This window comes from Podarcis vaucheri, assembly GCF_965113315.1.
Source record: "Podarcis vaucheri genome assembly, chromosome: 3".
NCBI classification, from domain to species: domain Eukaryota; kingdom Metazoa; phylum Chordata; class Lepidosauria; order Squamata; family Lacertidae; genus Podarcis; species Podarcis vaucheri.
The window spans coordinates 12762797-12777712 of NC_138761.1; the positions used below are offsets into that span (position 1 = coordinate 12762797).

At 41.7% G+C, this 14916-nt stretch overlaps 2 protein-coding genes across 2 annotated transcripts in view; one reads left to right on the plus strand and one right to left on the minus strand.

Moving 5' to 3' along the window:
* Window positions 1-8333, plus strand: part of CCDC88A (coiled-coil domain containing 88A) — an 82524-nt gene extending 74191 nt beyond the window's left edge. Inside the window, exons 32-33 of the mRNA XM_082217187.1 lie at window positions 3195-3296; window positions 4476-8333. Coding sequence (XP_082073313.1) covers window positions 3195-3259 — 65 coding nt within the window. The 3' untranslated portion in view covers window positions 3260-3296; window positions 4476-8333. The remainder of the gene's footprint in view (window positions 1-3194; window positions 3297-4475) is intronic.
* Window positions 8334-9392: 1059 nt separating this feature from the next.
* LOC309529611 (prolyl-tRNA synthetase associated domain-containing protein 1-like) lies at window positions 9393-12228 on the minus strand. Its single transcript, XM_082218008.1, has 2 exons — window positions 11735-12228; window positions 9393-9896 (listed from the first exon to the last, which is right to left on the minus strand). The coding sequence occupies exons 1-2, from the start codon at window positions 11831-11833 to the stop codon at window positions 9459-9461; spliced, it is 537 nt and encodes a 178-aa protein (XP_082074134.1). The 5' UTR covers window positions 11834-12228; the 3' UTR covers window positions 9393-9458.
* Between the last annotated feature and the right edge of the window lie 2688 nt (window positions 12229-14916).

Consider the following 14916-nt stretch of genomic DNA (forward strand, 5'->3'; position numbering starts at 1 on the left):
TGCCTTATTTTTCGGCTCCAGAGACCACACATTCGCTCCATAACACGCACAGACATTTCCCCTTCCTTTTTAGGAGAAAAAATCTGCGTGTTATAGAGCGAAAAATACGGTACATCTTAGCTTTGACAAGCTTTAGCTGGATTGGGGCCTTTTTGTATCAGTGTCCTTTTCCTGTTTTGCTGGTGAAAAAATGCAGGAGGCCCCTCTGACCTCTAGCTTTTTACTTTGGACGTATACAAATTCTACTTAATAAATGAGCCATTCTCGAAATAGTGACTATAGTTTGCACACTGAATGTGTACCATTCATGCTGATAAAACATCAAGGTTTGGAAGCCTAAACAGTGGGCCTTTCCTGTTTAATGATACATAACTAAATGTAGTTTCGTTGGAAAAGTTGACCCTCTTCATCTTTCCCTTTTATGTGCTTTTCCCGTCCCATGCTTGATGTATTTACATGGTCATGGTGTTGTCTCGTCGATAGAGCTTTATCTGAATCTTTATTATATAGCTTTTAATGGATTTTTACAGTGTATTAAAATAAAAAATAAACTGGTATTACGGTATTCTTATTTTCGTTCAGGGATGTGATAGTTAATTAGAAAATGATGCACAAAATGTTTTTTTTTAATTGGCTTGATGGTCCAAAATGCTGCTTTAGACATGTCCAAGGTCTTGGGTTGACAACTTTCTTTGAGAAAGTAGAATTCCATGCCATAGAAAAAGTTGGATTTAAAGAACCCTGATTTTATTTTATTTTTCCTTCTTTTTTGCCCTTCCCCAAGATGCTTCATTTTCTAAAATAGTAAGCAATACAGCCTGTGGGTGAGGGAGCTTCTGGGCTCTCCAAGTAGGGTGGGGAACAACTCCCATGTGAAATCCTGGAGAGCTGCTGCTAATCAATACAGGCAACAATGAGCTAGATAGATCTTGCTTTGTGCAAGACAGCTTCCTATATTGATTAACTATTCAAGAAATACAAGCTTAAATGCATTTTGGACTACAGAACTACTTGAGAGTCTTGTGACCAGAACATGGTGCATCTAAACCAATTTTCATAGTTGCAATAAACCCTAATGGAACATGAGCTTGTTTGAAAGCTAAGAGTTATTGTGGGTTAAATTCCAAAATCGTTCAGTGAATAAGAATCCACAGGTCCTTCAGGTAAAAGCATAGGCTACTTTCAGCATGCTTTAAGCTTGGGCACAACTATTTGGAATTTCTTCTTCTTTGAACAGCAGGAACACCCCCCATGCCACATCACACAATCCATCTCTGAGAGTTCCCTCACCTTCAGTAGTGATTTGCCATGTGGTGTGGTGGACCGTTGTTCATGAAAATAAGCACGAAGCCCCTTTGCACGCAAAAAAGTTTTATGGTTCTTTGGATCTTCAGTATCCATCTGTTTGTTTTTAGGAAAGTAGAAGTTATTATAATAAGTGAGATGTGTTTAAAACTTGCATTAGGAAAAATAGGTTTCTGGGAAAATGAAAAATGCCTTTCCTAATTTTGATTGGCATCCTATTTAGAGACTGAAGATTGCTACTTTACTCCCAGGAGCAGCAAAATCAGAATGCTACAGGAAGAATTCACTTAGTTCTCAGCTATCTGGCCACCCCCAGGGACCAAAAGACTTGCGCTTTTTTTGCCCCCATCTTAAAAAGACAAGAGGAGCAAATAACTAAATTACACCTTTAAACTGTATTGTATTTTATGCAAGCTACTTTAATTCCATTTTGTCTTAATTATTTACATTTGTGATACATGAAGAATTCAGTGATGTTTGAGGAAGAGTCAGGGGAAAAAGTCCTTCACAGATATAACTTTTCTAAAAAATCTTGTCACAACTGACAAAATGTCCTGTGAATGCTGGCTGATAACCTCTTGCTGCTTCTTTTGTGCTCTCTGTGCAGTCCCACATATAGGGTCTGTTCCAGTAAGTGCAAATTCACTACCAGTTAGGGCTAGCCGATAAATGTTTTGGTCAGAAACCAGCCCATTGCCCTGACGGTGTGGAATTCAAGGGGCTTGGCCCCTCTCTGCTCAGTACCTTCCTGACTGCTCCAGCACTGGTATTTGTGAGAATTTGTTTTGCTTTTCCCCCCTGAGGAAAGTATGAACTAAACCTGCCTTCTGCTTTTTCTTTAATTCTATATTCAGCTCTTTTCTTCAGTGCTGCTCTTTCTGTCTTCAATTTTGCATTTGATGTGGTTTTGTTTATATGCCTCTATGGGTGCTTTCACTGCTTCCAAGCAGATGCTTATAGTGCAGAGGGCAAATTTTCTGATTTTTGGGGGTAGCAGTAGGTCATCCCCAACCCTTTAGTGTTGAGCAAAATCTCTGCCTTGGCAAGGTTCCCTTGGTAGTACTCCACCAGGCAGGTGTGTCAGAATCACTCGTCCCAGCTCTGAGTAACATTGTGAGGACAGGCTATTTTGGCAACACAACCTGATGTCTTAAGTCCCAAAACCCACACAGACAATACAACACTGTTCTGTCCATTGTGTTACTGGTGGTCAAGTCTGATCTTGCAGACCAGGAAGCAGATACTGGCATTGTGCTTTCTCACCTAACTTAACTGTGACATCATTCTCCTTTTATAAGTGGACCTACTTTGTTTGATGGGACTTACTTCCTAGTAGGTGTGTTTGGAATTGAATGAGTGACAAAGGAATTATATAGTTGATTCTGTACACGGGCCTTTCAGTACACTTTTTTTTAAAATTGCATGAATTGACCCTAAGTCAGAGAATTAAATACAGGTCCAGCATCCCAAGAGAAGCATGAGACACTTGATTAATTGTTCTGTGAATTGGGACAGTTGTTTTGCTTGCAAGGAAAGGCTTGCTTGCTTGAAGGCTTACTTTTCTAAGCAAATAGCTAATTTCAGATAATTTGATTTTGCATGTTCCATTTTATTGCATGCAAGGATAATTTGCTGCTTTGCAGACTTTATTGGTAGGATGCATAAATCAAATGCACATGTTTTGCTGCACAGTTCCATACATGTTCTTGTTACTGCAGTCTATTAGACAGAATACAGTTGTAGAGCCTCCAGTTGTGTTCCTACCTTCCCTTTTTGTTCCTCTCCATTTTTGTGAACTTTTGGTCAGTAGTACCTAACAGTATATGTTGCAACATCAGGTGATTTCCTCCCCTGCTGAACAAGTAACACAAAATGCTTTTCTTCTGCAGATGTGGAAGCTAAACCAGAAAACAGAAATTCAAAAAGCAGGTCTAGGGAGCAACAAAGCTCCTAATTCTATTACCCCCACTACATGAGATGTGGGCCAAGTGGTGAGTTTTCTGCCCAACATGTAAATGAGATTGCTTTCATTTACAGAGGAGTAAAAAACTAACATTTATAAATGAAAACAAGTGCAATTTGCATTAACAGTTGTCAGTACCGCTTGCATTAAATGGCTCTTGCTTACTGTATTCAAGCTAAGCCAGCATGTGACACTTACTTATCTACCCAGGCAAGGAGTGTCCAGTCTTCTAAATCCACCTTGCTTTTCTCATATATGTCTCCAATAATAAATCACAGTGTATAGTAGCAAATCACTATCCAAAAAATGACATTGCGTTGTTCATTTGGGGACTCCTGTCCAATCCTGTGCCAGTGTAACCTTTATGTGAACTTCCTCTGAAGAGCCAGCTGTATTATACTGCTCATTTTTATACTGGTCATTTTCTCAAGCATATCCATTTTGAGGTTACAATAATACCCATTTTAGAATGATCAGAGCCATGCAGACGCTATAGAAACAGATTTTTTTTTAAATTACACCCAGAAACAGTTTAAGTTTTGTGGTTCTGGATTCTGCGAATTAAATAAATTAAGCGCAATGCTTCTGATTTTATTTAACTGTCATTTTTACTATTTTGCATGATTTATTTCAGTTATGTTGAGGGCACAGAAGTATCCCTGGCCCTTTGTGTACATTGGGAATGTTGTTCAGCCCCCACCCCTCCAGCTCCTGAAAAACTTGTTTTCAAGCATATCTTTGCAGTCCTAAGGACTTGAAACCCTGTCTTTAAAAAACAACCATGAATTCTTATGAAACTTGAGTTCTACCCCAAGTAGCACCACTTGTGCTTTCTTCTCTGTCAATCACGGAGACTTCCAGCACATGCACAGCCCTGTATAGTATGCATGTACTGTAAGAGCATAGCTAAAGGAATTGAAAGGCTGCAATCCTATACACATTTACATGGGAGTAAGTCCTATTGAAAATAATGGGACTTGTTTCTGGGTAATAATGCATAGGCTTGCAGTTATAACAGTGGTGCCCAGATGCCATTATATAATATTTTACTCTTGGCATTCTGTCTCCCTTCTTCTTTATCATTGCTTAAACCATTTCTATTGTGTCCTCCTAGTTCTTGTAGTCACTTTACTTTTTTATATCTCTTCTGTATCTTTTTAAGCTTTTCTTACGTTTACTTCTCTTTCTACTTTTCACTTGAACACAGAGAGAAAAGTGTCCTTCAGTATCTCAGTGTGAAGCCTTTATTACTGAAGTAACAAGGCATCCGGCTATAGGAATCATGTTGTGTTTTTAAAAATAGTTGAAGGTTTTTACAGGCCTACATGAATAGAACAATCAAGAAATATGCATCTTCTTTCCTTGAATCAAGGAGCTGTGCTGGTGTCTCCTGCTGAATTTTTTTAAAGAAGGAATTTATTGCACATTGCACTGTTAAGATCTACTGAATAAAGGACAGCTTTAACCTCTCTAACGACCAAGGGTTGTATGGCCTCAAGATTTGCTCCAGGAACTCAGTTGCTTTTTTTTTTCTTCATTCCTTTATGAACCCCAGTCATCAACTGCTTACTGCTTCTGCTAATAATTAGCAATATTTAGTTCTGTAAATCTGAAAGAGGAGAAGGCTGTAGTATATTGTGGAATTTGTTGTAAATACAGGTACAAAAATGAACCCCTCAAGCTTATTTTATTGGTTTGCTTAATTTGCATGATGTTGCTCTTTGTAAAATGAGACTGCTGGTTATTTTGGTGCAAATAGCAAGAAAAAATTGTTTAGGTACCTGAAAACTTAGCTAAACACTTTAATCCACACTCGACATGATTTTATTTGTTCCATGAGTTTTCAAGGCAACAAGTTATTTTGCAAAACAATACAATTGGGGTGGGGTGGGGTGGGGTGGGGGCAGGGAAACAATGGAATTAATATTCCTGGAACTTTCTATGTCCAATAAAACAATCTCTGTTTTCAATAGATACAAATTTTGGAACAAAACTGTCTTTAAGTTAAATATTTTGTGTTTTTAGTTGTGCTTTTTAATTTGTGATTTTGTTAGCCTATTATGGTTTAGGAGGAAGGTTTATGGGGGAAGACGAAGGTAAACAAGGTTCTGATAAGCATTTTGAAGCCATTCCTTTTATTAAGTCTCTTACTAATATTTCCACCTTTTTGTTCCTTATAATTGTATATGAATTAAGATTTATTAATGCTGTTGGTACTTTGAAAATATTTGTTGTATGCATTTGTCTTAAAACTCTTGCAAAGAGCACAGGAAAATAGATTTGGTTAATCCTGGGAAATGTACATGAAATTATCCTGGTTTATATTAAATTTCAAAGGTTTATTTTCTTACGAGTCACTAAATGTATTAATATTTCCATGACAATATATCACATTTTAACCATTTAACCTCATTGGGTTCATTCAACCTTGCTAATATTTATGCACATGGGCATCCTTAAACCTCACCACGCTTTATTTTCATCTCAGCCAAACTATTTGCAAGGAGTTGTACTATATCTAAAAGCCCATCCCTTGCTAATCTGGGGCCCACCAGATGTTTTGGTCTACAACTCCTATCAGTCCCAGCCAACATGGCTGCTGGCTGGGTCTGCTTCATCTCAGGGTTGTGGGTTCAAGCCCCATGTTGGGCAAAAGTTTCCTGCTTTGCGGGGGTTGGACTAGATGACCCTCGTGGTCCCTTCCAGCTCTACAATTCTATGATTCAATAGAGCGTTTTAATCCAAAACATCTGGAGGGTGCTATGTTTGTGAAGACCAAGCTAGTAAACTCCTGTTGGGCTGGGACCAGCGCTCCCTATGTTAATATCAAACATTTTTTTAAAAGAAAGCATTTTGTACAGCCTTGCAAACGTTTATTACAGCCATCAGGCTTCTTGCAAATGATTACTAATGTTATTTGTAATGTAAGAATAGGTTCTGTCTCCCCCACTGGCAACTGAAACAGCAAGGTGCAAATGAAACACAGCAGGGGCCAGATAGGCAGAGCAGCTCATCATTCCAGTCCTGCCCTGAGAGCAGCAAACATTCAGAATTCCCCCCATGGCTGTGTCAGGTGTGTTCCTGAACAGCAAGCATGTAACTGGATGAAGGCACGCACGCACGCGCGCACACACACGCGCACACACACACACCAAGCAGGGCATCTAATGTCCAGGCTTTTTATTTTGTTCTGTGCGGTTTTAATCTTACGGTTTCATTTTGGTTCAGGCTGTTCATCTTTCAACCCTGGAGGGGGATGCATATTATAAATACTTGTAATAAATAATGATAAATTACAGACAGCATACAGCTAGTGTGTATGGAGAGTCTCTTCAGCCTAAAAGCTGTATGTACTTCCTACCCTCTGCATGGGATGGTAGGATTGTGGCCATAATTGGTAATTTCTGAGTCCATGGCCTTTCAGATATTACCATGCATCCTTGACTATGATTTTGTCAGAATAAAATTAAAATAAAATGAGTGAACGGTAAACTCCCCTTGAAGAGGAAAACAGAAGAGGATGGATACTAGGCATATGAAAATCACATAAAACACATCAGTAATTTTGTTCAGTAGCGGGTTGTGCCACCCTGTCTTGTGTCACCAGTCTCTTCCCCTCTGAAGATACGGAATCTTTTAAAAGGATGATTTTAATATCTGGGAACATTGATGTTTCTAAATGTGGGTGTACATGGAGATGGTGATTAGCTAGCTTTGTAGATCAGCTTGTTTTTTTTATGAACTGATCCTAAGCTTCTGTTGCTTTGTTTAGACTCTCAAGCTTTCGGGAACAATTGTGTTTTTCATGCATTTACCAACCCGCTGATTGACCATACCTATTTTCTTAAGATTTGCACCTTTTTGAGCTTTGCACTTGTTTCATATTCCTGTGTGCTTTGGCTTAATGATTTGTTTCACATGCACTCTACCTTTCTACAGGCAATTATATCAGCTAGAGACTGACTCTCATCTACCTGGAACTCCTCTTGTGCATGCAGGCCTCCCTTGAAGTCAAAGGGAGTTGCGCAAGAGCGTTGCTTTATTTTCACAACACTTGCACAGGCAAAGTGAACGCAACATCATGCCTTTTATGATTTACCTGTTTTGGCAATAGGCTGGAGTTAGCACTATGTGTAAGGTTTTGTTGGTGGTTGTTTTTGTTTTTAATAGCATAATTCAAAGTTTTAAGACCGAAATACAATCTTCCCTTAACAAAACTTAATTCATTGATATTTTGCAGAGGAAGAGGCTCACGAGCTGCAAACATTTTGCTTCTCTAGCTCTTTCTCAACAAGCCTAGTAATTTGTTTTGTATAAAGCCAGATGGTTTTCTGCTAACAGCTTAACAGAAAACAGTGCCTGGATTTTATGCAGAACCAAAGCCCTGTATATTTTTAGCTTCCCTTCCCAGAGCACATTGAGGAGTATAACCTGGCTCCCTGATCTCTCTAGATTCCACCACTTATGAATCGGAAAGAAAACTGAAATGGTCCTCCCACTTAATCTCAATTTTCATTGCCGTCTACCCCATTTCTAAAAATAATTAACTTTTTAAAAAACTTTATAAAGTCTGTGACAGTGTCAGAAATTAATGTGTCACTTCGCCATCTGTTTAAATCCCAGCACCTTTAAAACTAAATGCAAGGGCTTTTTCACTGCACAAATCGATATCCAGCAGCTGGAAAGTGGAAGCTGGAAATGTGTTGTAATACAATGAAATGTTTTAATTTCCGCTCTGCTGCTGCAGTTGCCAAGGCTACAATCGCCTTTTCCAGAATGCATTGTTTCTTAAAATGTTTTGTGTTCTGAGAGACTGAGCAGCTCCAGCAATGGTGTGAACTGTTGTGTGTATGTGTGAGTGTGTGTGTGTAGCTCAAGCATTGTTAAGAATGGAACTGCCTTAAAAGGAGGGAGCACCTGGGTGCGACACAAACTGTTTAAACACTGTTTTACAGAAGCTGTTATTTAAAGCTGTAGTTTTCCTTTCTTATACCTATTAAGGAGTTTTGTAATGTTTGCCATTGTACACGACTTAATTATGTTATTAAAATTCCAAGCCAAATAACTCAACTTTCCCTCTCTCTTTATTTGCCTTTTTCAAAGATGCTTTTATTTGGTCCTTCCTGAGCATAGAGTTGGAACTAAAGGACTCTGTATCTGGAAAATGGTAATAAAATCATGTTTGTTGCTTATAGCCACCACCCATCGTACCTGAGCGGCAAACGATTAAGTAAATGTGGTTGTATTTGGAATTGCGTAAATTGTATTGGTTGCCACAAAGGGTGGATATTTTAGGTACTGAATCAGAGACATTCTATATTTCAAACGTGTGGTCTTACCACCGAATCACAGCCACTCACATAGACTGATGTGGCTGGAAATAACAATGGTCACATCCACACCACAAACTTGAAGCACTCCTTTACCACTTTAACAGCCATGGCTTACCTGTCCAAACTCTGCCTCCCAAGAATCCTGGGATCTGTGTTTAAGGCTTGTTAAGGGTGCTGGAAGTGAGAGCTGGACCATAAAGAAGGCTGATCGCCGAAGAATTGATGCTTTTGAATGATGGTGCTGGAGGAGACTCTTGAGAGTCCCATGGACTGCAAGAAGATCAAACGTATCCATTCTTAAGGAAATCAGCCCTGAGTGCTCACTGGAATGGAAGGACAGATCCTGAAGCTGAGGCTCCAATACCTTGGCCACCTCATGAGAAGAGGTTTTCTCCCTGGAAAAGACCCTGATGTTGGGAAAGATTGAGAGCACAATGAGAAGGGGACGACAGAGGATGAGATGGTTGGACAGTGTTCTCGAAGCTACCAGCATGAGTTTGACCATAGTGTGGGAGGCAGTGGAAGACAGGAGTGCCTGGCGTGCTCTGGTCCATGGGGTCACGAAGAGTCGGACACGACTAAACAACAACAAAGGGTGCTGACAATTATAGCTTTGAGAGAGGGGTACACTACAGTTCACAAGATTCTTTGCGGGGGGGATAGCCATGACTATATAAGTGCGCTTTAAAAGTGTGGTGTGGATTATCATTACCAAATACATCATGAAACCGGTAGTAACTTCCCAACTAAAGATAAACTACTAAAATTTTGAAAAAACTATACAAATAAAATTAACGGATTGCTAGCATCTTTAAATTTTCATGACATGATTTTACATATAAAATGGTGGTGTAAAGCTACTTGTCACTTTCATCAAAATGTACAATTGTAGGCTCATGTCCTGTGGACTTCAGGAATCTTAGAAAGTCATCTGGATGTAGTCCCATAGTTGCTGCATTTGTCATTGGGTGAAAATACAACATGTCGTGGCCTCCTTCCAGAAAGCCAGAATCCAACACAAACTTCACATCTCCCTGGTCACAGAAAAGAGCTAGGGGCGTTGCACACCCCTGGCCAACTTTCAGCTTATCAAGCATGGCCGCTTCGTCAGCAAAACGAAGATTCCCGCTCCCGACGCCTAGTTTCTTTGCCAAGTCATTTAAATTGATTTGCCTGTCGTGCAGGACCGTCACCAGCCAGAACACTTTTTTCTTCTTATCTTTAAGGAAAAGGTTTTTGCTGTGTGCTCCTTTCAGATGCTGGACGTAAGGCATCATTTCTTCAACTGTGAACACCTAAAAGAGATCATTGAAATAGTTTGGCTATTCCTTGCACAATCCACTGGCCGAGCTTTTCAAATTACACATAAGCCACAATTCACAGAATGACTCATGCGCAAACCCCAATGCAATGACTGCAAAAATCTTGCTCATTCCAACATAGTGCATACAGGAGAACTCCTAAGCGGAATGTTTCCACAGGCTTTCTATACAGGAACAAGACTGACTACAGTGGTACCTCTGGTTACAGACGCTTCAGGTTACAGACTCCGCTAACCCAGAAATAGTACCTCAGGTTAAGAACTTTGCTGCAGGATGAGAACAGAAATCGTGCGGCAGCGAGAGGCCCCATTAGTTAAAGTGGTGTCTCAGGTTAAGAACAGTTTCAGGTTAAGAAGAGACCTCCAGAACAAATTACGTTCTTAACCTGAGGTACCACTGTAGTTTAAATCCAGAAATATGCCTTCTGAGCCTGAGCTCGAGATCATTTTCAGCAAGGAAAAGGGACTATATCAGGATGCGTTCCATGTGGGTCACTGTCCAGCAACTAGTCACACCCAGGTTTATCCAAGGGATGGGGAGGGAGGGTGTGAAGAGCTCCAGAGCAATCGACCCGATTTCCCCTTATATCAGTTTCATGTTAGAAGCTGCAACTAGTTCTAACTAACACTGTAGTTGCAGTGTGGTCAATGTTCTCAAGTGGCTAGTAGGATTCCTCGTTTCTTGGACCCACGTTTGATAATGCACAGAAATCACCCTGTTTTATTAACTCTATATCTCAGACTATGGGGTTGCTTGGTTTTTTCTCATGTGATGGCAAAGGTGTTATAATGCAGTTTTCACATAAGTAAAATACTTCCTATCACACTCCTGTCTTCAACCTGGTTGGTCCTTGTGAGAACAGGATTGCTAGGTTAGATAGGCCATAGGCCTGATCCTGCAGGCTATTACGATCTTAACTAATATTAAACACTAAACACTTGGCTGGGAGTAAACCCTATTGAACTCAGTGCAGTTTACTTTGGGGTAGAACATGTGTAAGATTGCATCAGTAAGTGTAACATAATTAATTGCATTATTTCTCCCCTGCCAACAAAACACAAAATCATGTTTACCCTACTGAATTCCTAGCTAGTTCTTGTTAAAGGAATAATAATAATAATAATAATAATAATTGTCACATTAGAAATTAAGCCCCTCTGAGCGTGTCCAGAGTGCCATTTTCTTTCTCAAGGCCATGACGACTTAGAGCTGTTCTATCCTAATGTGTCTACAATGGTTTTATTGCTTTGGAGCTGTAAACTTGATAATGGAGAGTATTGTAAGAAAAATGCTCCGAGCAGGACATCCACATCAGACTGTAGTCATAACCTACTGGATCCGGCCAAGACCCACCTGGTCCAGAATCCTGCTCTCAGTGGCCAACCAAATGTGGGAAACAACAGCACTCTCCCCGCCCTTGGTTTCTGCCTCTGATCTTGGAAGCAGGGCATAGGTATCCTGGTCAGCAGGCAATGTTAGCCGCCGCCTCCCTGGATTTCTCCAATTTCTTAACTCTATCCAGGTTGCTGGCCCTGCGGGAGTTCTGCATAGTTAAAACTCTGCGTTGCGTGAAGTTGTTATTTCATCTGCCCTGGATCGTCCAACAGTCAGCTTGGTTGGGTGCCCACTCGTCCTATGAAACAGGGAGAAAAACTTTATACCGATTTTCTCCACGCCTCTCCTCCAAACACCCGCTTTGGCCAGGACGCATAAGCACCAGGAGGCTGCTAATCTGAGCCAGCCACGTGGCAACTGCTCTTCCCTGCCTCTTCCCCCTCCACGTGCGCCCGCGATCCGCGCACTCCCCTCACCTCGGGGTGCTCCACGGCCAGTGCTTGGATGCCCAGGCTGTGCAGGTGATCCTCTAGCGCCTTCCGAAGTGCCCCCTCGGCTTGCGGCTGCCCGGCCATGGCTGATCCTTCGCCCTCGCTTCGGGCCTTTTGGAGATGGGGGCCGTCAGCTGATCGAGCGACGCGCTGCGGGAGAGGAGGCGCCGCCTTTCCGCTTGGGCCAAGGAGAGGGGAACGTCTTCCGCCAGCCAGAAAGAAAGGAGGGGTCGCTTTCACTTCTGCTGCTCGCTTTCATCCGCTTTGCAGGTGAAAGTGCGGGGTTCGATTTCCGAATCTACTCGCGTATACTCGGCAGTGAATCCCCGCTGATTGCTGGGGCGCTTCCTCTCCGGTAAACGCGCGTGGAATTGCAATCCGCAACTCGTTGGCTGCAGGTTTTTAAGCCCGATTGCTAGAGAGTAATCCTCATTGAGACCTCTGAGTAACGTGCATAGGATTGCAGTTACTTTATGTATAGTATGTGGGGCAGATGAAGCTGCTCAGCCTGGGAAGGTAGAAGGAAAACTCTAGTCCTAAACCTCGACAGCCTTGCAGGATATACAGTGGTACCTCGGGTTACAGATGCTTCGGGTTATAGACGCTTCAGGTTACAGACTCCGCTAACCCAGAAATAGTACCTTGGGTTAAGAACTTTGCTTCAGGACGAGAACAGAAATTGTGCTCTGGCAGCACAGCAGCAGCAGGAGGCCCCATTAGCTAAAGTGGTAACCTCAGGTTAAGAACAGTTTCAGGTTAAGAACGGACCTCCGGAACGAATTAAGTACTTAACCCGAGGTACCACTGTATTCTGGAGAAGAAAAGGCTAAGGAGCAAGCTGCACACAAGTGGAATCTGTAAAACGGTTGGACAGTGCCTTGTACGCTTCCTTCCAGCAACTCCTGCAGCCAAGCTGGTGCCAAACCGGATTGTTCCGCTTTTCTTTGGACCACATCAGCGAGGCCAAGAGGGGGGTCTTGGACCTCCACAGACACTGCTCAGGCTTGTCCTCCCGGGAGGTCATTTCAGTGCTGCCAAGGCAGCAGTTTGACTTCACTCCCAGAGGCACATTCCATTGTCTCCGTAGAGAGATGGATGCCAACAAAATTCATGATTAACATGATCTATTCCTCAACTACTGTAAGAAGATCAAACCTATCCATTCTTAAGGAAATCAGCCCTGAGTGTTCACTGGAAGGACAGATCGTGAAGCTGAGGCTCCAATACTTTGGCCACCTCATGAGAAGAGAAGACTCCCTGGAAAAGACCCTGATGTTGGGAAAGATGGAGGGCACAAGGAGAAGGGGACAACAGAGGACGAGATGGCTGGACAGTGTTCTCAAAGCTACCAGCATGAGTTTGACCAAACTGCGGGAGGCAGTGGAAGACAGAAGAGCCTGGCGTGCTCTGGGTCCATGGGGTCACGAAGAGTCGGACACGACTAAACGACTAAACAACAACAACAACAATTCCTCAACTACAACTATTTGGGAACTCATAACCCACCTACTTTCAGCAGCCAGAAACACCGTAACCAGACACTGGAGAGACCTGTCAGGAGTAAGTATGGACCAATGGTACCAAATAGTATGGGAAACAGCCCTACTAGAAAAATTAACCAATAACCTGAAACTGATACGAGGACAAACAGAAGAAGATGCCTTTATCACATACACAGCCCAACAAGACAATGACAATAATCCACCAACAGCATACAAATCAGTATGGCTAATCTGATCCAAAACACCCGCCCACCCCACTCACACACGAAAACAAAGACCACCACAGCCAACCACAAATGAACAGCCACACCCTAGGCCAACCCCAACCTCTCTCGCCACCAAAGAAACACAAATGAACAGCACGAGCAACGCTGACACCAAACCCTACATACATTAAGCAAAATAGAAACATCACCACCCGACCCCCCCATCTTCCCCCCTCCCCCCCCCCAATGTCTCAACAAATGAAACTGATTGTTTCCTGCTTGGTAGGGGGTTGGACTTGATGGCCCTTGTGGTCTCTTCCAACTCTATGATTCTATGATTTGTAAAAATGTTACATGGAAAAATACGAGAGACATTACACAACAAGAAAATCTTTAATAATAATAAAATACAACTATTTGGATCTAAACTGGTGCAATGCATGCTCCTTTGCTTACGAAGTGATTTCCCTGCCTAAAACGAGCACAATCTGGGAGTAATTTCATATGCAAAAGCAATAGGAACCATAGAAAGTGGCCTTCTCCCAAGTTAGACCATTTGTCCATCTAACTTAGTATTGTCTACACTGACCGGCAGCATCTCTCCAAGGTTCCAAGGAAGGCTTCTCTGCCAGCTGTATCTGTAGAAGCCAGGGATTGTATCTGGGGCATTCAGCTTGCAAAGAAAATGTGCCGCCACTGAGCCATGCTCCATCTCTTAATATTCATTAGATTCCTGCTTAAATTAATATGTAGTTTAGCGCTATTGATTCAATGTAGTTTAATGAGAGAGAAGTACCCAGTGGATTGGGCCTTAAGCATTTTGAGATTCTCTTGGAATGCTGTGAGCTAGCCTTTCCTAGTCTATGCCAGGAGGGATTTGCTAAGCTGTTAAGAACAACAATCTGTTCTAATGCAAGACATTAACTGGAAAGTGAATAAATTAGCATTAATTCTGGGGGAAATGGATATTAAATTGAATGGCTTTAATTGTGCATTCACACGTATTTGGCAATAGGTGAACTGCAGAGTGTGAAATGCATTGCAATTCAACTGCTTAATGAAAACAGCTGCTCTTGGTGTGTTTTATTTAATAAACCAATTATCTAAACAATCTTGCTTGCAACTGAAGCGAGATGTAATATTAATCCTGTTAAAATGCTTCTGCCTAGTTACCAAAATATGAAAGGGGTGGGACCCACAAGGTAATTTTTTAAAGCTGAGAAACAACTTCTGATATTGATTAGATCAAAGTCTTCTGTGCCATGTCATGATTTTTAAAATAAAAGTGTTTGAGTTTCATGATGGTCCACTTATTCCAGGGGTTGCCAGCTTTAGGTTTCACTCGCCAACTGTTGGGCAGTGTCTACAGAACAGGCGTAGTATCATCTGATAGAATTGTAGAGTTGGAACATAAGAAGAGTCCTGCTGGATCAGGCCAGTGGCCTATCTTCTCCAGCAT